This window comes from Ochlerotatus camptorhynchus, unplaced genomic scaffold, assembly GCF_037179485.1.
Source record: "Ochlerotatus camptorhynchus isolate MF236.1 unplaced genomic scaffold, CSIRO-AGI_Acam_v1.1 ptg000442l, whole genome shotgun sequence".
Classification (NCBI taxonomy): Eukaryota; Metazoa; Arthropoda; class Insecta; order Diptera; family Culicidae; genus Ochlerotatus; species Ochlerotatus camptorhynchus.
In genome coordinates this window covers 645,642-671,612 of record NW_027040928.1, presented here as the reverse complement: position 1 = coordinate 671,612, position 25,971 = coordinate 645,642, and the positions used below count along the sequence as shown (strand labels likewise).

General features: G+C 40.4%; 1 protein-coding gene across 1 annotated transcript in view; it reads left to right on the top strand.

The window, feature by feature from the left end:
- The window catches only part of LOC135711781 (protein amalgam-like), an 87,235-nt gene extending 61,264 nt beyond the window's left edge, over nucleotides 1-25,971 (top strand). The window contains exons 2-8 of the mRNA XM_065234750.1: nucleotides 11,374-11,471; nucleotides 11,593-11,800; nucleotides 24,767-24,928; nucleotides 25,079-25,210; nucleotides 25,331-25,468; nucleotides 25,538-25,696; nucleotides 25,762-25,971. Of these exons, the coding sequence (XP_065090822.1) occupies nucleotides 11,374-11,471; nucleotides 11,593-11,800; nucleotides 24,767-24,928; nucleotides 25,079-25,210; nucleotides 25,331-25,468; nucleotides 25,538-25,696; nucleotides 25,762-25,967 (1,103 nt within the window). The 3' untranslated portion in view covers nucleotides 25,968-25,971. The remainder of the gene's footprint in view (nucleotides 1-11,373; nucleotides 11,472-11,592; nucleotides 11,801-24,766; nucleotides 24,929-25,078; nucleotides 25,211-25,330; nucleotides 25,469-25,537; nucleotides 25,697-25,761) is intronic.

Here is a 25,971-nt window from a genome sequence, read left to right as displayed (position 1 = left end):
ACACAACTTATTCTTCTGATGAATTTTATCGTGCGAATAAATTGCTTAAGGGGGTAGTTCACTCTGGAAATTTCAAAAAATCTTTTTTTTTTGGCCTAAAAAATACTTTGGAATGTCTACTTTGACATAGACTTAACCGCAAGTCCGCAAGTGACATCGTTCCAAAGTTATAGGCCGATTAGTGGACTCGTGTCCAGACGCTCCAAGGTGAGTGCTTGGAGTACCCGCCCGTTACCGGCGAAACGGCGTGTCTTAGTGGTTCCAACTGCTGCCGTGATTATCTCTAATCGATGTTTTTAAAATTCGCGGGCGCTGTATTTTAGAAACGGTTCATTCGATTTAAACAGCGATTGAATTTTCGAGTTAAGTACCTTTTTTTCTAGTCTTGTACGTACCCGTTTTTCAAAAGAATCAAAAATGGATTTTTGGTGCAAGCTTTTATTTCCAATTTTAGGGTACTCATCGAAATTATTATTAAGCGGATGACGTAGTGACAATACATACATTATATGCATATATTTTTTTATACAGGTTATAATATATAATATATTTTTCGTTGTGCATGGCATCATTTAGAGGAGATTGTTAGTCCTGTCAGTCATCAGTCACACTTTACACCTTACATTTACATCCTTACATTATTGTAAAGAGATAATATCAAGTATAATTACAGATAAAAATATATAATTGCTTAATATAACCTTGAAATTTCAGTGTTACATCCACTTGATATTGGGAGCTGAGGAAACATAGAGCTGCATCTTATTATATGTAAAATATTTATTATTTTCAGTGCAGAATATCAACTATTTTATCTTTATAAAATTATATTTATTATTTCATAATTAATGTTCTGATATATTCCATTGCACATTGCATATATTTTCATTATACAAATAAATACTGGGTTGGGAGGGGCATCAGGGTATCAATTGACCTGAAATTGGACGATGGAGTGGTATGACAACCGGAGTCTAGAAGGGAACAAACACTATCATTTTCTTTATCCTACCGATTCGATTGTGGTGTTGTGAATTCTATTTCAACAGTTTCAGTGAGATTGACGCACCCTTCTTAACAAACCATCCTGTAGGAAGCTTAATAAGTATTGCGAATTGCGTTATTCGATTTGTTGGATCGTATCGTTGGAAGGAGATTCTTAAATTCCCGTGGATTTCGCGTAAGTGTCTCTGCTTACGGGTCCACCCCTCCGTTTTTGGCCCTTCATACAGCGATATTGTGAATTCAGATCGATAGCTCAAATTGATCTTGCTATTAAGTGGAGCTGCATACAAGACAAGATCTTTGAAGGGATGGTGGCTACCTTACATACATACAAGCTTTTATCTCCAATTTTAGGGTACAAAAACGGACTGTTTTTCAAAACGTCGCCAAATTTTTATTTTTCAAACAAATCAAAAATGGCTACTGGGTCATCTATCAGAGAATAAGCACAAAAAAATCGTTGTTCCAGCTCCAGTGGTGTGACCGCCAGACGTCCCGCCCCGCGATGACTCAGACGGGAGGTCTCCTGGGGGAACCTAGTGCAGCGGCTACAGGAGACATCCAATCGCGCCAAAAAAAATCTCAATTAAAGAGGACATTTCAATTGACAAAACCATGCATTCTATTTTTTTTTTAATTGATCGTTATTTACCCTCAAAAACAATTCGTGAAAATGACCTATTTTTCATGCCGCCAGAGTGGACTACCCCCTTAAACTGAGATTCTGTGCTGCAAACATTTATGCTATTGCAAATTTATGGTAAATCTTTACATTCTACCTCTAAAAAACTCAGTGGCTCTTAGAAAAAGCTTAATATAAAAAAATAAATTGCATAAAAAATCCTGGATAAAATTTCCCAACTTTGCAAAAAACGAATACAAATAGAATATCAATTATATTTTTTAATTATCTTACTTTTCTCTTTTACAAAACGTACATGGGATATTGAAAGCACAAATTAAATGTTTTATTCATTCTATTCATTGCTTCAATGGTCAGCCATATTGTAGTGCAGTTTGTAGAATGCGTTGAGAAATTTCATAATTGTTATCAAAACATGTTTATAACATGAAAAACAAGAACATTACTTGTATCGTATATTGAAGTTACAATTAGGTATGACAACTCTCAATTACCTATTTATAACCCTTTTATAACTGATTGTTTTTGATCAAAACTTGCTAGCCTTATAAACCACATGTTTTTATATGTAATTTTTGAAACATGAGTATAACTGAAATATAACTTATTAATAACATGTTATCAATAAGTGATATCTCAGATGTATTCATGTTTCTAAAAATGACATATGAAAACATGTTGTTCATAAGGCTAGTCAGTTTTCACCAAAGACAATCAGTTATAAATGTGTTATAAACTGGTAATTGAGACATGCACTATCGAATTATAACTTCAAGATAACAAGTGCTTGTCAGAAAGGTTGAATACTTCACAAACATCAATACAACGCGTCTAAAACAAGATGTTTTAAAAGCAATTAATATATAACTTATTTACAACTGGATTTTTTTTTATTTTTCATGCAAGATGTTGCAAGTACAACTTGGGATATGACATTATTAAACATTTATTAACACTCCGAATACGGTGGGTAAAAAAACTTTACGGCGACTACGAAGCCTACAAAAAACGTGTAACGGCAAGTTTGCAATGTCATAACTTAGCCATTTCTTAATGCATTTCAAAAATTGTGGTATCTTTAGAGTTCCTAGGGTTTGTAGATGATTTTGATTGCAAAAAGATTGAAAATAGAGTCGTCTACTTTTTTAAAAGCGAAAAGAGTTGTTACACTTTTTTTGAAAAGTGTTTTTGTAGGGTTTTGCAAGTGGCGCAAGATCTGTAATTTAGATTAATGGGCACAAATGTTCACAATTAGCCAGAAAACAGTCAAGGTTCCTATATATGGATCTTGGAGACAACGGAACGGTCCTCAAAAAATCCGGAACATCCGTAAAAGTTGTCAATCCATGAACCTGATCCTAGAGCACTGCGGTTTTTTTTTTTTGAAAATATTAGGAACTGTGATATTAAAAAAATATTTGGGGTCGTGACATAAACATGTACCTGGATGGCCATGGGACCGTCCTCCGGAAGATCCGGAACATCCGTAAAAGTGGACAATCCATGAAACTGATCCTAGAGCTCCGTGGTTTTCTTGAAAACGTTAGAAACTGTGATATTAGAATGAATTTGGGATCGTGACATAATCAAGGACTCAGATGGCCATTGGACTGTCCTCCGGAAGATCCGAAAAATCCGGAAAAGTGGTCAATATGTGGAATTGATCCTAGAGCTCCACGGTTTTTTCGAAAACACTTGGAACTGTCATATATAAATTAATTTAATAAATTATAATTTGGGAAAGTACCTTGTAGGCAGCGCTCAGCAATCCAACTTGTCGCCCTTTTTGTAGATTGGGCATACAACACCTTCCGTCCACTCCTCCGGTAATATCTCCTCCTCCCAAATCTTGGCAATTACCCAGTGCAGCGCTCTAGCCAGTGCTTTACCACTGTATTTTAATAGCTCATTTGGTAGTTGATATACACCAGTTGCTTTGTTGTTCTTCAGCCGACCGATCTTCTCCTCAACTTCTTGAAGATCAGGGGTCGGTAGCCTGTCGTCTTTTGCACGTGCTCCAATGTCTGTTGCCGTGCCACCTTCGTTTTGTGCTGCATCACCGTTGAGGTGCTCGTCATAGTAATGCTTCCACCTCTCAATTTTATGGAGTGACCATTATACGGATGTTGTTGATCTTCCGGACGACGGTCCCATGGCTATCTAGGTACATGTTTATGTCACGACCACACATTTATTCTTATAAAGGGTGTCCACGATGAAATTGCCACACACAAAATTGATTCGCAAAATTCGAGTTTTCATCCGATTGCCATCAAATTTTCAGGGATTGAGAAATAACTATTAAACTTCATTTTACCATTTTACTCGTATTTTATTTACAGTCCATACGCAAATGCCCGCACCTTGGCCTTAACCCCGGCCATAAGATTCTGCACAACCTGTGAATCAACCGTTTTTTGCATGTAAACCCATACTTTCTTCAGTTCCTCGACTGTCTTCACTACCTTAGGTCGTTTAAGAAGGTGCTGCTTCATAATCGCCCAATACTTCTCGATGGGGCGGAGCTCCGGAGTGTTGGGAGGGTTGAACATTTTCGGCACGAAATTGACCTTATTGTCCGCATACCACTTCAGCACGTCCTTGGAGTAGTGGCATGAGGCCAAATCCGGCCAGAAGATTGTTGGGACGTTGTGGGCCTTCAGGAGAGGAAGCAGCCGCTTCTGGAGGCACTCTTTTATGTACACCTGTCCGTTCATCGTGTCCTGGGTCACGAAAGGTGCACTCCGCTTCCCGCACGTGCAGATGGCTTGCCAAAGCAGGAATTTCTTCGCAAATTTGGACATCTTCTGAGTGCGGACATGCTCCGGAACGCTGAACTTATCGTTGGCCGTGAAAAACAGGTTGCCGGGGATCTGTTTGAAGTCGGCCTTCACATATGTTTCGTCGTCCATGATGCAGCATTCAACTTTCGTCAGCATGTTGAGGTACAACTTCCTGGCACGGGTTTTGGCGGACTTGTTCTGCTTCTCGTCGCGATTAGGGGCCTTTTGTACCTTGAACGTTCGAAGCCTAGCCTTAGTTTTGGCCTTCTGGACAAAACTTCGGCTTAGGTGCAGCTTCTTAGCCACATCCCTAACGGAGGCGTTCGGATTTCGGTTGAAGGCCCCAACTACGCGGTTGTGATTTTTGGTGTTGTACGGAATACTTTTTCCTTCACTTCTGGGCTTCCGATCGGTGGTCAACCGTTCCTCGAACCGCTTAATCACTCGCGACAGCGTGGAATTCGCGATTCCCAACGTTTTAGCGATGGAACGATGCGAGAGATCCTTGTTCTCGTGATGAATGCGCAAGATTTTATCACGCACGAGCTGTTCTTTTGACTCCATTTCCGCGAGTTTTGATCACAGGACTTTAAAACTTGCAGGATGTAAATAATGCACTATGAACTAAATCCACCCAAATTTTCATTAAATTCTACCCAACGGTTAAAAAGTTAGAGCAATTTCATAGTGTGGCAATTTCATCGTGGACACCCTTTATCACAGTTCCTAATGTTTTTGGAAAAAAAAACTGTGGAGCTCCAGGATCAGTTTCATTGATTGACCTCTTTTACGGATGTTTTGGACTTACCAGAGGATGGCCCCATGGCCATTTGGGTCCATGTTTATGTCATGACCCCAAATTCTTTCTTATATCGCAGTTCCACATTCCTTCCAAAAAAACCGTAGAACTCTAGGATCAGTTTCATTGATTGACCATTTTTAAAATTGCGGAGGACGGTCCCATGACCTTCTAGGTACATGTTTATGTCACGACCGCAAATTAATTTATGTATGACAGTTCCAAGTGTTTTCGAAAAAAAAACCGTGGAGCTCTAGGATTAGTTCCATACATTAACCACTTTTACCGATTTTCCGGATCTTCCGGAGGACGGTTCGATGGCCATCTGGGTTCATGTTTATGTCACGATCCCAAATTCATTCTAACATCACAGTTCCTAACGTTTTCAAGAAAACCACGGATGTTTCCGATCTTCCGGGAGGACGGTACCATGTCCATCAAGGTCCATGTTTTTATTACACGATCCCAAATTCATTCTATCATCTCAGTTCTTAGTGTTTTTGTAAAAAAAAAACTGCGGAGCTCTAGGATCAGTTTCATGGATTGACCACTTTTACGGATGTTCCGGATCTTCCGGAGGACGGTCCCATGGACATCCAAGGTTCATGTTTATGTCACAACCCCAAATTGCTTCTATCATCACCGTTCCTAATGTTAAAAAAAATGCGGAGCTCTAGGATCGGGATCGTGGATTTACTACTATTACGGATGTTCCGGATCTTCCGCTGGACGGTCCGATGGCCATCTGAGTCCATGTCCCAAATTCATTCTTATATCACAGATCCTAATGTTGAAAAAACGCGGAGCTCTAGGATCAGTTTCATGGATTGTCCACTTTTACGGATGTTCCGGATCTTCCGAAGAACGGTCCCATGGCCATCCAGGTACATGTTTATGTCACGACCCCAAATATTTTTTTATATCACAGTTCCTAATGTTTTCAAAAAAAAAACCGCAGTGCTCTAGGATCAGGTTCATGGATTGACCACTTTTACGGATGTTCCGGATTTTTTGAGGACCGTTCCGTTGTCTCCAGGATCCATATACAGGAACCATGACTGTTTTCTGGCTAATTGTGAACATTTGTGCCCATTAATCTAAATTACAGATCTTGCGCCACTTGCAAAACCATACAAACACACTTTTCAAAAAAACGTGTAACAACTTTTTTCGCTTTTTAAAAAAGTAGTTTTCAATATTTTTACAATCAAAACCATCTACAAACCCTAGGAACTCTAAAGGTCCCACAATTTTTTTAAATTTATTGTAAACTTGCCGTTACACGTTTTTCGGAGGCATCGTATTCGGACTGTTAAACGATTATTAAACTGTATGAAAATTAACCCGACAACAAAAGGGACGGGGGAACAGCGATTGTTTTCATTATCTCTGACGTGGCACGGACCAGACAGATATTAGAAAATGAATTACATTATATCAATGTCCGTTGCATGGGATTCATGCCATGTACCTCCCGATCACCAGCCGCTTGCCTTGTCATCTGAGCTATCCTAGAATTCATTATAAGGGCAGCTCAATAATCAATAAAAGCTTGCTTGAAAGTGAATACCTATCAGCACTCCCGATCGCAACTCTACCCAACTAATATTTTCAGTTTTATAAGACAAATTTTGCAGCGTTGTGCTGTAAAGTAGCTGAAAAGAAGCTGCAGATACAGCTACAAGCAGAAGCTAGCCAAATAGTTTTGGAGAGCGTTTACTCAACTTTTCCACAACCATTATTCAATTTGTCAGTCGCACTGAATAACAACAGCCAATACACGCTAATGAAACTTTTATACACATGCTTATCAACTTTCAACTTGTAGCTGCAAAGCAAAGCCACTGTATATGTTACTCATTTGATGGCTTTTACATAACCAACCTCTCTTGCTGAATAACATAAACCTCAAAACCACTAAACAACCTGTACTGCTTATTAACTGTGTTAGCGCTACTTTGGAATAATTTTTACAGACAACTAGGTTTATCTTGTTTTCCGTGCTGAGCTCCAATGCTACCGATGTGCCAGGAAGGCAGCTCCCACACCTGGACCCTACCTATCGACCCATCAACTCATGAACCGGGGACCAACGGCTTTACTTCCCATCCGAAGGAAGGCGTGATCAGAGATGTTATGCCTCAGAACATCCCGGCGGCGAAGACTGGGATTGAACCCAGGCCCGCTGGGGTGAGAGGTAATCACGCTTACCACTACACCACCGGCGCCGTTAGGTTTATTTTTAGACGTGTGCAATTTCACAGCTTTCACTCTGCTGTTTTACAAAACTGAAGTAACTAGTCGAGAAAAGTGATTCAGGTGCACTATTGTAAAGCCTCTACTCAGCGATTTTGTTGAATAAGGGCATGTTGACTTTTTTACATCAGTTGAAAGTGTTGGCGCAGCACATTTGGTAGTGTCAAGGTTTACCAATGCGGTCGTCTCGAGTTCGATTCCAGATACCAGTGCAGGGTTAAATAATTTGGTTGTGTGCTTGTAGCTAATTTCGGTTAATTTGATTCGCAGTAAAATAAACATGATAAAATAAACATGATAAATCCCTCCAACAAAAAAAAAGCGTAAACAACATTTAACCTGGTGACAAGAGAAAGCTGTGTAGTGATTATTGGATATCGGGTAAAGGTTGAGTAACCGCCTTTCAAGTTCACACACAACTAAATAGCAAGATATCAGCTGTATAGAAGCGGTCATGGATATGGAATATAAGAGCTTCTCCCGACCGTTCCAACAGCCATAAGTAGCTGACTAAGTTCGCCAGATTTGCTTGTATAAAGGTTGAGTAACGGTTGTCTCATATCGTATAACGTTTGAATACAGCTCGAGGTTGTATAAATGAATTGAGAAATTGTTAGTTGGGTAGCTCTTCAAGGACCTGTGGGAATCATTAATTCATTCATCGAGAACAATGTTACCTCTTCACCCCTCAAATTTCAAGGAAAGGATGCTCGGTTATTTTTTAAACTAGATCAATGCATTCATTGTCATGAGTCATGTGATCGATGATTACTTTTTAAATTAATTAGGCGTAGAACACAAGCTTGCACGAGCTTGCAATACAACTCACGACCTTTTACTTGGAAAGCGGAAACGATAACCACTACTCTACTGGTTTCGTCTTGTTGTTAGACTGAACCAGTGTTGTGGAATAATGAATCTTATACGTCGTTTATAAAGCATTTACAATGCATGCGATTAAACATGGACGCATAGTGGTATAAGAGCTATTCTGCTGACTGTATCCAAAGTAATGCAATGAAATCTAATAAGAGAGCTAGAAAAAAAATATTAGACGTCTAACAAAGTATGTTATTAAAACAATTGAAAGCAGTTAAATTAAAGCGAAAATGTATGTGCAAGTTACACTTATTCAGTTTGTTATTAGGTCAAACTTCTGGCGTTGAATGGAGAATACAGTCAACGTATATACAGTTTTTAACAAGAAAATTAATCAGATCAGAGAAAACAGTGGAATATATCCGCATCTATTGATCTCAATGAGCTTTTAACCAGCACATAATTTGACAACTCGTTTTAATCAGCATTGTACACCGTAATACAGTATTTATTCAATAAATACAAACAAAACAGTTTGATTTTTGATTTCAGTGATAATAAGAACCACCCTAGAAATCAATGTCGAAAAAATGAGGGCACAACTTTTTTTTTTTTTTTTTCCTTTGGTTTGTTTTTTCCGTCGATCTTGTTTTCCGTGCTTAGCACCAATGCTACCGACGTGCCAGGAAGGCAGCTCCCACACCTGGACCCTACCTATCGACCCATCAACTCATGAACCGGGGACCAACATCTTTACTTCCCATCCGAAGGAAGGCGTGATCAGAGATGTTATGCCTCAGAACATCCCGGCGGTGCAGACTAGGATTGAACCCAGTCCTGCTGGGGTGAGAGGTAATCACGCTTACCACTACACCACCGGCGCCGCTAAGCAACAACTTTGTAGAATACACTTTTAGTCTACAGTTTCAATTTCAGGCTCAAAACATATTCTTCCACCTAATTCTGAATTCTGGATCACTGTGCAGTGTAGGCAAAAAAAATTTATTTTTGGAATTTAATTCGAAACATCGATCTTTGAACAGCTTTAATTTTTAAATGGTTCAAGCAGAATTGTGGTTCCTGAACGCAAAAAGTAGGCTTTCCGATACTAATTTCCATACAACTTTCAAACACAATGCGGAAAGCCGGGTTCAATCGTCTTCAAATTTTGTACAGTTGTTTCGAACCTCATGATGTAACCAAAGAATATTGTTCTGTAAAAATGATCATGATGACCCACCCTAATATGTATAAAGCATGTAAATTATTCGACGACGACGACATATCAACAAAGTCAAATGTACTCGGAATGGGATGGGAAATTTTCGCTATTTTTAACTTTGTGCGATTTCAACTTCAAATAAATCGAATTTCGAAGGTTTCAGTTTTAAACTATAATCATGGCTTTTGATTTGTTAGAATATAACGATAAGATAATGCCAAATCAATTAATTTATGAAGATATCCTAAGATAAGTTCCATCCTATGAAATAATTCAGTAATTTCAAACATTAAACATTTTCCTGATTCCATGAAAAAATCTGAGACTATAATTGAAAACAAATTTAAAGATCCTGGTTAAAAGAAAACTGTTAAAGAATATTCAGCAAGAAATTTCATAAAAGTGTAACAATAAGGTTTGAGAGATCTCAAACTTGAATATGCATTCAAGAAATGGAGACATTTTCTAAAAGGTGTTACATGTTATATTTTAAGGATCTAAAATCCTTATAAAACTCCTAGACCCTGGAATCTTGGTAGATTTTAAGGTCTAAGCCAGAATTTTTGGTGTTTTGGAAAAGTAACGAAAAATCTACACTTCAAGAAAAAATACTCGGAAAACATCGGACTTAATATATTCATTAATAGGACTCCATCAACCATATCGAATCCTTCTCAAGAGCAGTTGTTGGCGTCGTCGGTCAGGTCGCCGCCTGGATCGAAACCTAGTAAAAACTTACTAATTGCTTAGATTGTCCATTACATTAATGTTAGATTCATATAAATTCAAAGGGCGCGATTTATACACACCTACCCTAGGCATCAGTGCAGCTGCATCAAAAATGAGTGAATCATCACCACAGAATCGAACCTGCCACCCTCTGTTGAAAACGAACTTTCTTCCACCTACTCAGCAGAATACTTAACCCCAAACGAGCAATCTCGAAAGTTTGTTTTACCTACTTAAGACGAAGTTGATGGTTGGCTATGGCAACCAACCCAACCAATCATCCTCCCGCACTAATGTCGCAAGTCCTGGGTTGAAGGGGAAAATTGGCAAATTGCAGTAATTTGCCACGAGTCATTGGTTTATTACAACAAACACACACATGCAGCCACAAAATCAGCTCAACTTCTGTGATCTCAGAAAGCCACAAACTACCTACCGATCCTCGCGCCACAGCTCTTTCTTCATCCAACGAACGCGACGACGGTAGGAAGCGAGCTTATATCAATCAATTTCTGCCGGCATTGCACTTATTAGTTTACCACCGACCGACCACCACGGTTCGCTTTGCGGTCATAAAGTTGTTCATTTGATAACTATATCCCAGGTGGTGATGGTGGTGGTGGTGGTAGTGCATACATGTGAATGTTCTGGCGACGCAAGGAGTAGTGCAACTATAATTACGGTTTGCCACCACTTCCGGGTGGGAAGTCAGACGTCTGACGACACCAGGAGGCGCGCGGTTCGGTGTTTGCATTTGGGGGTTTGGTTGTTGAAATTGAGAAGAGTCGTAAAGGTTGCATTTTAATGAGAAATTTAAACACGATTCTTGGTGGGCTATACTGGCCACTGAAAAATATTTTTGGGATTCTCATTCACTTGTATCTGAGGGCAAAATTCGCTATAATTTCAAGAAAAAGTGCATCACTGCAGTACCGCCGAAACAGGAAAAAGGCAAACGAAACAACCTGCGGAACTAATATTGCACTTTTTCACCGAGTTAAATCCATGGGTTGGAACAATTTAATTGACGTTTTATTCTCTTCCTGTTTATTCTTTTCTCCAACCTCAATGCTATTGCTGCTGCCGCCGCCTTGGTGTACCACACACACACACACAGTCGATCCCAAATTCAGTGCGCCGATTTCTAATGTGACGGTTCCGGTCGGCCGGGAAGGTGTGATGACGTGCACGGTGCACGATTTACACAAATATAAGGTAATTTTCCGCACAATTACGCCTCTCACTTCTGCTACCAAGTAGAATATTATACTAATTGCGAAGGTTAAACGCACCCAGTGCAGTTGCAAATAGTAGATTGATTGATCTCTTCCTACAGGTCGCGTGGCTTCGGGTGGACACCCAGACGATCCTGACTATCGAAACGCTGGTAATTACCAAGAGCGAGCGGGTTTCCGTAACCCACACCGAGCAGCGCATCTGGCAGTTGCGCATCAAGGACATCAAGGAGTCCGACAAGGGTTGGTACATGTGCCAGATCAACACCGACCCGATGAAGAGCCAAACGGGCTACCTGAACGTCGTAGGTGAGTCGGGGCTAAATTTGTCACCTTTCACCCTCGTAGTAAACACGTCGCCACCAAGTCAAACAATCAAAACGGAGAATTTCGAAGTGTGGCGGCATATTATTACTACAAATTCCTTTAATCACTGACTCGCGTGCCTGCAGATAGGATAATAATTTACCTTTAACTGCCCCCAAGGAAGGGGCCGGCCAGCTCTTGAAGACCACAATGCCTAATGCTGAAATGCCATTACATACTGCTGAAGAGTGGTGGGTGGGATTAGCGGCTTAGGACTGATGTTTTGGGGAACTTTCATAAGTAAGAAAATCGACGTGGCGTTAGGTGGGAGGTTGTGGTGGCCTGTTAGGGGAATTGGAGGCCGTGAACAAAGGCAAACGCGTGGGTGGTGTTAAAATTTTAATCATAATCATTTACAGTTGTAGTTTTAGGTCTTCCCTACGAAGGGATATTGTGGCGGAGGTTTAGCAACTAGTACACACTGATTGCGTTTTGATGGGGTCACCGGAATCGTGATCGGATTTTTCCTACCTAAATGTAGTTGATTGTTTATTTGGAAGGCTCAATTGCGTTAACTTTACGGAGCCAATAGTTAATTTTTTTTCCATGATTTGTTTTCCGTCGATCTTGCTTTCCGTACTGAGTAGCAATGCTACAGACAGCTCCCACACCTGGACCCTACCTATCGACCCATCAACTCATGAACCAGGGACCAACGGCTTTACTTCCCTTCCGAATGAAGGCGTGATCAGAGAGTTTATGCCTCAGAAAACCCCGGGGTGCCAACTGGTATTGAACCCAGGCCTTTTGGGGTGAGAGGCAATCACGCTTGCCACTACACCACCGGAGCCGCATTTATAATTCATTTTTGAAACTTAAAATGTTGCTTAAATGTACGTCTAGAATAGATGGGATCAATTATTCCTGGTTTACTCAAGGTTAGAGGGTTGACATGGTTGAGGAAAGGATCTGGGCAGGATCTTGGAAGTGAGGTTTTGTTGTCTCTTCAGTGAAATGCCGCCTGATGAAACGGTTCATGGTGGTTACTCATGGTTACTCCAGAACAACATGGAATATTAATGATCTTTAATGTAGGATCCGATAGCTTCTGGGTAGTACCATAAACGTCAGGAAAGTTTCGAAATCTTCAGTGATGATCCAAAAGTTTCTGAGCAGTTCCATTAAATTCAGGAAAATTTAAGGAACTTTAGGAGCTTCCGTTGCAAAAACTTCAGTTGAGTTCAAAGATCTTAGGGAAGTTACGTAGCTTTGGACAATTCTGAAAATTTAGGGCAGTTTCATGATAATCAAGAAAATCATCAGAACTTCAGGAAAGTTCCGAAAACTTCTGGTGAATTTTGAAATTTTAGGGCAGTTCCATTAAATTCAGGAAAATAAAAACAACTCAGAGATCAGTTTTTCAAATGGTGGCCCTGAAAAGAACTTTTTTTCTGGTTTCCATTGAAAGGGTTGTTGGAATTGGAGGGTACGGAACAAATTGGTACTAATCGCTGGTACTGGTGCTCCTTTTATTTTGGCACTATTTGTTGTATTTGCTTCTGTGTATGGAGAACACAAAACACATAAACGTGCTACCAATTGACGTCTGCGGAAAGGTTTAGAGCTGAATGATTTACGCTAGTTTAGTCTTTCACGGAGAATCAATTTCGTGATTTTTCGAACACTGCTATTGGCACTGATTGATGATTCTTTGCTATTATTTCTCTCCATGATTCAAAAATATTTCAACTTTGTGAACCAGTTTTACCCACCATCTAGAGACCTTAAAATAAATTCTACAGCGTAGATATATAGTGGCCGTGAAAAAGGCCATTTGGGATCAAAAAGATTTACATGCTGGTACTTTCTGGATGGCGTACTTACACCATTGCACAGCGGTTGAAATTTTGCAGGTGATCAATGTTGTAGTCAGCCTAACGAAACGACTGCAGTGGAACGTCCAAAAGATGGCGAAGCTACTCAGAGAGCCTTTGATGCGTCCTTCAGAGTTCTACCAAATTTGTGGTGACCATCTTCGTAGGAAATGAAATTGCCATTTTGGATCGAAGCGAACAAATTGGTGTACTTGGGTATCTCCAGAGACAGCGTGCTCGGTTGGCTTTCCTGGCAGCAGCATTACGCAGGTGATCATTGTAGTCAAACTCAGCTGTGTAACGTTCGAACGGTTTCGGTACCGTTGGTGATGCTTTTCATTCCAATGTCCACGCTCACTTTATGGGTCTTTCCAATTAGTTGTGACGACTGTCCCCGCAGCTAATGGAATTGCAACTGATCACGTTCACTGAATTACAGTCTGTTTATACTTGCAGAATAGCTCATTAGGCCCCTCTCTTTTGGAGTATTTTTCGTCAGAGCGTTCCTGGTTGCAAGTATATAACAGCATTCACACCAGACCAAAACGTGCTCCGGCCGGCATTGAATTGGATTGTTGTGAAAGAACAACTAGCGCTACTTGGCTCTTTCACACCAGTGCATGTAGATGCCGACCGGATGACGGCGGCCCAGTCATGCTGGCTATTGCGGGAAACCTTTCCTCCGGTTGATGTGGGTGCATTCGTCGTCGTCTTCGTTTTGGTACGATGCGTGCCGTTCCACTCATACGTCGTGTCCGATGCTTATCCGTCCGTTGCTCGAAAGTAAATGACGAAGAAAACGATTTGGCAAGCGTTTTTATTACCGCTGCTTTTCTCCTCCCTTCCTTTGATTGGTGAAATGGTGAGTGGTCAACCGAGCATTGAGCTCGCTCATGTGAGCATGCGCAATGTGTCGTGTGTTCGATTTGCGCTCTATCGTTACGTCCGTGTTTGGGATTTTTCGTTACGTGTCTGAATTTTGATTTTTTAATGTGACCCCCAGTATAGAAATTAAAGACGTAGTCTAACGTCAAAAAAATCACCATGCTGTAGAAAACATCACGAAGCGTAGAAATTTTTAGAGCAGTTTTATCAACAATCAATACGAAACTAACGATCTAGTCAAAATTCAAGTACTAAACAATGTTTGTTTTGATTCGCTATGAAAGTTTGACAGATAAAATGAGGGGTTCGTGGATTTTCCTATGTTTCGAGAGGTGCATCGATTAGCTTGGGACCAAAGATAGAACCAGAGCTGAGCCAAAAAGTTGAGCTCGTTTCTTCGGGACCTTCTGGTCTTAGAGTTACCTCTATGGGTTTATTAAGATCAGGGTAATTTCTAGAACATCATCAGAAGAGTAACGAAATCTAAGAGAACTTCAGGGTGGTCAACAACAATTGTTGGAACTTTGAAAAAGTTCTGAGCACCTAATGGAAATACCGAGTAAACGAAATTTTGTTTAATTTCGGACAGTTCAGGTGAGTTTCGTGAATTTCAAGGCAGTTCCATCAACTTCAAGGAAACCGCAGAAATTTCAGGGATATCCTGAGAGCTTCCCAAAAGCTAAGAAACGTTCAGAAAAGTTCAGAGAACTTGAGGAAACTTATGGAAACTTTAAAGAAGATCCAAGCACCTCAGGATTAGCGATTATCAGGAGAGCTCAAAGATCTTAAGACTGTCACAATAACTTCAAGGATTTTCTGACTTTCGAGAAGAAATATCTGTTAACATCAGTTTCAATGAACTCAGGACAGCACCATGAACGTCAGCAACATTTTCAGAAACTTTAAGAAGTTCAAGGAATTCCTGGGAAGTCCAGAGAACTTCCTAATGAATGTGATGTTCGTGGAAGATCAGAAATTTTCATAGCAGTTCCATTAATTAGTCTAAGTAATTTTCAAAAAGTTCAGAAGAATTATGAATTATTTCGAGCATTTCAGGAATGCTCTGACAATTTATGTAAACATGCGGGGTCTTCAATGAAGTTCCATGCATATCAGGATAATAAAGGAACCCTACAGAAGTTCCGGGAACTACTTGAAACATTATGAAACGTAAGAGAATATTCGAGTGCCTCTTGAATATTCAGGGAAGTCTAGAGATTTTAATGGAAGTTCCACGAGCTTCAAGGAAGTATCGAAAACATATAAAAATGACCAAAAGTTTTTGTTCTACAATTTTTGTTAGTTTTTCAGTGTCCATCCCAAACCCTTTCAATGTGGATATCAATCTTCTTGAAACATTTTGAGATATAGCAGTTGCTTTGGGCACTCTGCGTTATGTTCCAGATACCCTCGGGAAAACGGGTAGAACTTGAATTATACCAAAACCGGTCATACGATACATCAAACAGCATCAGCCTGCAATAATGAATCCTTTCAAGTTCATTCTTAATATTCAAGGAAGACCAGAAGAAAATCAGGGATCTTCTGTGCTTTTAAGAGTAATTTCCATAAATTTCAGCACAACTCAAACTGCTTCAGGGTTGTTCAAGTTTCTTTAAGGAATATCCAAAATATTCAGATAATTATCAAAAATTTTAGGGAAGTTCCTTGGACCTCAAAAAAGTTCAGAACTTTGGGAAAGATTCATGATCTTTAAGGGTGCATTCCGAGGACTTCAGTGTAGATCCATGGACTTCAGAAAAAACAAATCGAGAAATAAGAAGATCAGATATTCATGACACTTCAAGACTTCAAGAACATTTAAGTAACTTTACAAGTACTTCGAGAAACTTCAGAAAACTTCACGTAAGTTTATAGAGCTCTATGTAAGGTCAGAAACCTTGAAACCATGAAATTTCATGGAACATGGTCCAGAAAACTTCAAAGGGTTCCATAAGAGTCAGAAAAATTTTGGGAACCTTTACGAGGCTCCGAGAAAGTCTGGAAAATTTTGAGAACTTAATGTAAACAATTGTGGGAACCTTCAAGAAATTCTGGGAAATTTCGTGAAAATTGTAAGAAAATCAAGAAAGCTTCGAAAACTTCAGGGAATTCCAAGAACTTCGACAGCTATCGGGAAGTTTTAAGATAGCTTCAGCGTAGTTTCATGGGTATCATAAAAATTTCTCGAACTTTTCTGAATATCAAAGAGCTTCAGAGCAGTTCCATTAAAATCAGAAAAATTGCACGAACTTTACAGATCTTGCCATTGGAAAAAAATGAAAATTTGCAAGCTTCGCAAAATTCGGGGCTGATCGGAGAAGTTCAAAGCAGTTCTATAAATATCAGAAAAATTGTGTCAACCTCAAAGAAGATCTGAGAGCTACACTATCAGAAAATTAAACTAGCTATGAAGAAGATGGATAGAAACGTTGACGATGATCAAAATTAAAAATTTTCTTGAAAACTGAAAAATCCGCACATAATAACTAAATAAGTCTTCAAGATCTTAAAATTTCCCCGAAAGTTTAGACTTTTGTGAAGTTTCCGGTGCTGCTCTGAGGTTAATATAAATACCATACAGATCTCTTAACTTCAATAATGTGCACACAATTTCCCTGAACTTGTCAGTTCTTTATAAAACTTTTTGCAATTTTCCTGAAGTTAAAACAACTTTTCGAAACTCCATGACTTTCAATGGAATTTTCCGTATAATCTCTAAGCTTCCCTAAACTTCCCTGAAGTTTTCGGTTCTTTATGACACAATTCCAATTTTCAAGAGGCTTTCGGAACTTCCCTAAAGTTCCAGAAATTTTCTTTATATCTATGGAACTTCCCTTAAAACATCGTAATATTCCTGAAACTTTTGAAAAGTACTGAAGTTCTCGGAATTACCCATAACGTCTCTGGAATTCTGAAAAGATCCAGCAATTAATTAATGGCGCTGCCCGTAAGCTTTCTGACCTTCCTTGAAGCACTTGGAAAATCGCAGAAAACAATGATATTGCCTCAGAATGTTAAAACTTCTCTGAAGCTTTCTGGACTTCCCGGAACTTTTCTGAGATTTGTCGGAAATTGCCTGAGTTTCTCGGAATTCCTGTTGAGTTGCTGAAATTTAAGTGAACTGCCTTCAGATTCTCTGACTTCCGTGATGTTTTTGAAGCTACACTATAGTTCTCGCATTTCTACTGAAGTTCTTGGTACTAATTTGACAAAAATTAATAAATAAAGCCTTACGCGTTCCGGATATCTGTAATGTTCTTAAACTATGTTTGCAGTTTTCTTAAAATTATTAGGAGTACACTGGAGTTCCCTGAAATTCCCGCAACTTCTTAAAGTTTCTCGAAGCTATCCAGAATTTAAAAATAACTTTATTTCTTCTTCTTCTTCTTCGCATTTAAAGCTTATTGCTTATCGCATATCACCCAAGTAACCAACAAGCCCGCTTGTTCGCCTTTTTGCAGTATAAGGCCAATATGCGGTTAATATAAAGCTTAGCATGCCCTATGTTAGCCGTGTATCAGCCTTATAATGCAAAAAGGTGAATTAACGGGCTTGATGGTGACTTGGGTAGCTTATTGCGTGCTCTCAACTTAGTGTTCTTGATGCACTTCCACAGTTATTAATTGTGAGCTTTCGAAACCGGTACAGTTTTTGCAAAAGTAAAATTGTGTGGCAAGTACAATCATACTCTATGCCCAGGAAAGTCGAGAAATTTTCCAACCCGAAAAATTACTAGACCAGACAGGGAATCGAACCCAGCCACCTCCAGCATGTTCTTGCTTTGTAGCTGCACCTTTGCCGACTGAGCTAAGGGAGGCCTGCTAACCTTTGCAGATCTTTAAACCTCTCTAAATTCTGGGATTTCCTGATTTTTTTGGGTTTGGGACTGCTCTTATGATCTTTAGGCATAGCCTTCCTAGGCCTAGGTTCTTGGCATATCATACCACAATATTCCTCAAATTCTCTGAACTTCTCCTAGGGGCACGCAATAACCTTTATTTTCGACGCGGGAAAGGACTATAATGAAATTAATTCTTTTAACTACTGCTTCAGCTACTTAAATCACACACTGCAAGGCATTAAGAGACAACTTACTGTCAGCCTCAGGTGTCATCAATGATGATCATCAAAAAGTGAGATTATGACGGTGAAAATAGCCAGCAGCAACTTCCAATGTGTTGGATAGCCGGCTTACCTCCTTCGATGTATGGTGGCAGTGGAGCATCCGTGTCGACTCCAACACTGATTGGGGACTCTGTTGTTGTTGGTGTTTCGGGGAATCCAAAAATGTAACTCGTATGGGTTGTGTTTCACAGGGATAATTCCAGCGAGTATTCTTCCTTCCAAACACAACACTCGCGAGTTGGTGAAACACAGTTTACAAAAACTACATTTATTCACAATTACTACACAATTTACTTTTCACAAACTTAAGCTAATAATTTCTATGTTCATCTCCGATGGGATATCCAACCGTGACGATTGCCGCAATTTCCTACCTCGTATGGACATCTCATCTGGCGCTCTCCCGACCGATCGTAGGTAATGGTGATGCTGTAGAATAGCCGTGGTTTGTTTCCTCGTTCTCGGTATTGTTTCCTTCAGCTATGCAGCAGAACAGGGTTGTAGTTTCTGGGTGGTTCAGTCCCAAACACAATGCTTTCTCCAGCTTAAACACAAGAAATATATCAAAAATTAGTCTTTCAAAGCTGAGTTCCATAGAATATATTTATCAACTTACCTTTTGTTCAAGCACTATCTCATATTTTTTGGTAGAAAACTACTTTAGAAAAACATCACTTCATATTACAGCAAAACTGAAGTTAAAACATCAAACATGTTGATGCAAAAAATGAATAATTACAGCTCATGGAACTTTCATTGAGACACAATAAAATCACGGTCCATTATTTTTATATGTCCAGTGCTGTACGGCTTGATGGGCATCTTACCGAGAACTCGATAAGTATGATGAATAACTGCACTGTATTTACAAGATTTGATTTAAGGTTTGAATTTTAAGTTAACGAACGCGAATAAGAAAATTAGGCCGAACGGCTAAAAGCGTTGCATATTTCTTCATGAATGAAAGGCTCATCCACGTAAATCACTAGCACTATTTTTCTCTGTATGAATCACAATCGGAAATCGAGAAGAATTCAAAATTGAGTTCTGTATTATTCAAATAGGAATTTATCAGAAACCCAGGAGGTTTTTTAATGTTTTCAAAAAAAGGTACTCAAAAGCCTTACGATGGACTCTCGTTAATTTCAATACTAATTCAAGAAATGAATCTCCATTGTGGTTCTACAGGATTCCAAGCGAGATTGCCAAATATCACTAACCAAAAGCAACCAATCAATCCCATAGTTCGGTGAACCACCTGAGTTAATCTAGAGAACAAAAGAGCCATTCTAGAGAATTCCAAAAGGGATAACCAAGAACAAGTGTGTTTCTATAGAAAATAAAAATGAATTCTAGAGCAGGATTTCCCAACCGAGCAACATTATTGCTTTAAATTTTTGACGTAGGGCTACGTCTGTGATTTCTATATGGGAGAGCACTTTATGAAAACCGATAATGGAACATGTAACGCAATTATGAGAGATTTTGACCGTAATAACTCAGCTGCCCCTTGAAACAATTTTAATTATTTTATCAACAATCGATCAGAAATATTTCTACGCATCGATAACAGTGCTTTTGACTGTTGATTTCCAACAAGAAACTATTTAAAAAGTAGTAAATTTCAAGCATTATCCAAAAGCGTCGAAATAACTAACAAATCCACCAATTACGTACATGCATATTTTGCTTCCCCAAACACAGCCATCAGATAATCATTTCTAGACGAATCATGTCGATGCAGCATTGCTGCTTCCCCAACACTGTCATCAGAGAGTCGTTAGTATACGAAACAAGTCGAAGTGACATTCGCCTTCGATCTTCGGGCGTGTGCGAATAGGGGCGATGAAATTGCGTAACATTTTGCACACTCATCGCCATATTCAGAACCACACGCCACCAACGTCCACACAAAATACTCTTCAGAGTTGTTATCTTGTAACCAAACTTGGAAGCAGGGGTGCAAGTTATTTTGATCGATTCTCTTCATCGACTTTCTGTTTCGTTAATAACTCGACGGCAAACACATTCATTGATACGTTTGTTGTTCTGGATGATAGAAGAGCATAGCAGAAATAGTGCGGAATAGGTTAGTGAAGCCATGGCCTTAAAAATAGGAAATCGATAAGGAGTATTGACTTTCACCCCTCTGCTTTTTTTCCGTCGATCTTGTTTTCCGTGCTGAGCACCAATGCTACCGACGTCAGGGAGGCAGCTCCCACACCTGGACCCTACATATCAACCCATCAACTCATGAACCGGGGACCAACGGCTTTACTTCCATTCCGAAGGAAGGCGTGATTAGAGTTGTTATGCCTCAGAACATCCTGGCGTCGCCAACTGGGATTGAACCCAGGCCAGCTGGGGTGAGAGATAAACACACTAACCACTACACTACTGGCGCTGCTACACCCCTCTGCTTCTAAGCCTCTTAATTCAGTCGTCGTCATAGCAATGAAAACTAGCATCGCACCACTTTTGGTTCTTGGGTCCCACTTGCTGATTGCAATTCTGCTGTTCAATATTTTTGAAGGACCACCAAAAAACATGAAATTACTCTATTTTCTAGGGATGCCTAAAAGTCCAATTATTCGAGATTTTTCCAGCTATTCGAATTTCCGAATTTCCGAATTTCTACTCGTTTGATTTAGCGCAGTAGTAGTAAAATTATGTTTGCTTCTGTTGATTATGATTGAACATTTTAATTGATTAGCCTACCTGGCTCTTCATCTTTTTTCATTTGCTGTTCTAATTTAATATTTGCGTTTTCGACTAGTTTGCAGAATACCCCTTGGGGAGGGTGTTTTGATTGAATTTAAAAATTTGATAAGCTACCTACTTAATCTAAAGCTTAACCTAACGTGCCAGATTCCTAATGATCAGCTGATCGGATTGCCTACAGCAATCTCTGAACCTTTGCATGGTAGCTGTTCTCCATAACTCCAGCCAGGCGGTGGACCTCAGAGTTCCTCATTCGTGGAAGACTGTTGATCCTTTGTAATTTGAGGTGATGGCATTTGGCGCAACACTCCCAGATTGGCACCCTGTATTCTATTACAGGAAGGATTATTTGCTTATAGACAACAAGCTTGTTTTTCAGGGACAGAGTGGATCGCCTGTTGATGAGTGGATATAAGGATCTCATCAGGATGTTACATTTGGTTTTTGTTTTGTCAATGTGTTCCCTGAAAAGCAGCTTGCTGTCGAGTGTAAGGCCTTGGTATACTATCTCTTTTGGCCATTCCACCATTGTGCCGTTCAATTTGATGTTATTATTCTCAGACGGAACAAGTCTGAGTGATTTGGAATGAGGAAAAAGATGACCTGGGTCTTTGCCACGTTGATACGGATCTTCCAGCTGTTGAAGTATTCTGACAGGACATTTAGGCCTCTCTGAAGCTTGGCGGTCAGAGCTCTGATGACCCTACCCTTAAAGATGATGCATGTGTCATCTGCAAACAGAGACAGCGATCAACCTTTAGGGAGAGCCGCCATATCGGTGGTGAACAGGTTGAATAGAATGGGGCCAAGGATGCTTCCCTGTGGGACACCCGCACCAATGTGGAAAGCATCTGATGTGATGCCATTGAGAGCGACTCTGAATGTCCTTTCCGAAAGGTAGTTTTTAATTATTTTCACTAGGCAGATTGGAAGACCGTATCGCTGCAATTTGTAGACCAGGCCATCATGCCAAACATTGTCGAACGATTTTTCAACGTCCAACAATGCCATGGCAGATGTTTTAGATACAGACTTGTTCCGTCTGAGAATGTTTGTTACTCGAGTGAGCTGGTTAACAGTCGAACGACCTTTACGGAAGCCAAACTGCTCCTCGAGCAATACGTTGTTTTCTTCGGCAGATGCCAGGAGTCGACGGTGGTCTGCTCTTTCGAACAGCTTGGATAACCCTGAGAGAAGGCTGATGGGTCGGTAACTTGAAGGAGAGGATCGATCTTTCCCAGGTTTCCGAACTTAAGCTGACTTCCAGCACGAGGGGAAGTAGCCAAATCTTAGGCACTGATTAAAAATCAGTGCCAGATGGTTGAAGAATCTAAAACTCAGGTGTTTGATTTCCAGATTCAGGATTTGGTCGAAGCCTGGGGCCTTCATATTTTTAGATAATTTGGTATAGGCCAACAGTTCGTCTGCCGTAGTCACAGATTCCACAGGAAAGTTGTTAGGAATTGGAGGTTGGTTGCATTTACCGCAACTGCAATATCGTATGGACTAGGCGTGTTCAGTCCGAGATTATGCGAGCTGACGAAATGTTGACCTATAGCATCAGCCTTCTCTTCAGGGGTTATCAGATGAGCAACTGAATCATTGGGTTGATTCAACGGCACAAGTGGGGGAATGGGTCTTGGCTTATTTTTAAGGATTTTAGTTAGCTTCCAGAAGGGCTTTGCACAATCTGGGAGAGAGCTCATTTTTTTTACTAAAGTCCTCATTTCTGAGATCCATCATCCTGGCTTGGATTATTTTTGTTAGACGGTTGCAATGAGTCTTTAAGGCAGGCAGTTCAGTACGTTGGTACTGCCTACGCATGGTGTTACGGAGTCTGATAAAGTTTTTAGTGGGACTATCAAGGTTCAGAGTATTGATCACCTGTCTAGATACTGGCACGTGTTGTTCCCTGGCTCGTGATATCACCTCCTCCAAGGAAAGCAGGCATCGGTCAACGTCTTCGGGGGCGTCCGGATTTACTTCGTAGTCGACGGCGGTGTCGACACAGTGCTGGAACCGATTCCATTCAACACGATGGTAGTTTCGCCGGGATGCTTGAAATCTATTAACCGCGAATCTACTTCGGCCACCACCGGGTCCGAGCTCAGCTCCTGTCCCTTGTAGTTTTTTTTTTTTTTCAAAAAAGGGTTTAATTATGCTTTTTCACTCTATTTCATAAATTTACGAACGTAAACAAACAATGGAAGAGCCACGATTAGCAGATTCGATTAAAAAATAAGAGTTTGACAAAGAGTGAAGTGCACTACAAATATGTTGATAGCCTGATAGAAGAATAGGAATCTATTGGCCAATTTTGTTAAATGTTGTCAGTGTCACGCGTTGAATTTCCGGAATTTTAGTTCTTCTAAATTCACTGCATACCTTTCTAAACCCGAGCAGCACCAGCATTAGAGACAAGGAAGAAGAGCGCTGCCCTCTTTGAAAAAAAAAATTACTTCACATCACTCAGCTTAGAACGTTTAAAACTTATTCAATAACCGCAGATGTGTCGTTTTAAATTTACAGTGTAAACACATACTACGTGCGGAATTTCCACCGTGGTAACCACAGTAATGGTTACCCACGGCAGCAGCAGTGTGGCAGCACTTTCACCCTCTTCATTGCGTCTCTAATTATGAACTCCTTTTTGGAGATGGGATGAAGAGGTCTGGCATGACATTTATCGGTCTCCTTGGTTTGTGCTTTGGGGTGGTGATTAACAGATTGATGTTCACCTGCTATTTTTGATGATATACTACTACTACTACTACTACTACTACTACTACTACTACTACTACTACTACTACTACTACTACTTTTGATCTATTTGAACGTGCAAAAAACTTCAATAGGCTATGATGTAAATAAGTGAAGTCAGGTTTGCATGGAATAGTGTCCAGAAAAACGATACAAAATCTTAGCTGAATATCAAATTCGATTTCAATGTAACGTGGTGGAGCTAGCCATAAAACCAGAATTAAATTAATGATTATTAGTAATTAGATGATGCCGTCAGAGAAAACGCCACCAAAGAGAAATGGAAAGGGAAATGCCGCAAGACGTTACACCATTGCTGTCTGCCTGGTTAGGTATTCTTGTTGCCACTGAGCAAGCAGCAAAAGTAGGTCCCTAGTCAAGTCACATTGAGTTTGGTCACTCAACATTTCCACTTTCATTACAGCCATGTAAGGGCTCGAAATTTAATTTAGTTCCCCAGGTACAATCCCAACCGGGAATCTGAAAGCGAATTCCCTTTTACATGAATTTCCGATGGCATTCCAAGTATTTTTCTGCCGCTTCTTGTAGCTTAAGACATCTATGAAATTAATGTTTAAAAATTCTCCCCCCGCACCCACAGTCCCACCAGACATTATTGACGACCAAACCAGCCAGGACATGACAGTCACCGAGCGCAGCAACATCACCCTGACCTGCGTTGCGACGGGCGTTCCAGATCCGTCCATCGTGTGGAAGCGTTCCGGCAACGAAAGGGCCCTCAGTGCTGTGGAACACTTGGGAAGTAAGTCTATCCAACCCGTTCCTTCCCTTCTCACCCCACACACACACACACATTCACAGACTTACGATTGTTCCCTTAATTAGTCCATTGCGATGAATTTATTAGCGATAAACTTTTTTTCTGGTCCCCCCCCCCTTCTCCCCCTCAAAGCAAACGCCACCCACGACGGGTCTGTTTTGAATATCTACAACATTCAGCGCCACAATGCCGGTGCGTACCATTGCATAGCGTCGAATGGTGTGTCGCCAATCGTGAGCAAACGGATCATGGTGACGGTCGATTGTAAGTATTGTGCCAAAGTGAAAGTAAGAATGGGAGCGGGGTGGATCCCGAAATTGCCCCCGAAAACAGAGCAGCACTAATTATGAATCGTTTTTTATGTCCCCGTGAACATACACACAGTCACGCCGATAGTGAGGGTGCCAAGCGAGCAGTTTACCGCCGAAATAGGGCAACGCGTTTTGCTGGAATGCTTCGTCGAGGCCCACCCGGATCCCATAACCTATTGGATGAAGGGCAACTCGGAAACCATCCTTCCCGGTATGGCTAATTGATGCATTCAGGTGTGTTTGAGGTGTGTGATTGAGACATTTTCCATTTCGTCGGCAGGTATCATGGAGGAAAAACAATTCGCCGACAGCAGCTACAGTGTGAAAATGCAGATTCAGATTCACCTGCTGAAGGACAGTGACTTTGGAAACTACACCTGTGTGGCCAAAAATACGGTCGGGATTTCCGAGAGGAGAGTCCGAGTTCAGAGGAAACTAAGTAGCACTCATAAACGAAATGATCAATGTCTTAAAGATTAACGTTTTTTTTATCACTTCGAGCAGGTAAAATCACAATCATGGATGAACCGCCGACGATATTTCTGGGCGAAACGTATCCAAACAGCGTCGAAACGAAAGTCAGTCGACAAAAGACGTTCCGGGATCGGATATTGAGTGCGGAGAAATCCGCTGCTTTCGCGATACGATTGCACCTGGTGACGTTTTCAATGGTGATGCTTCTAGTGCTATTTAGAGTAATCAATTCGTGATTGA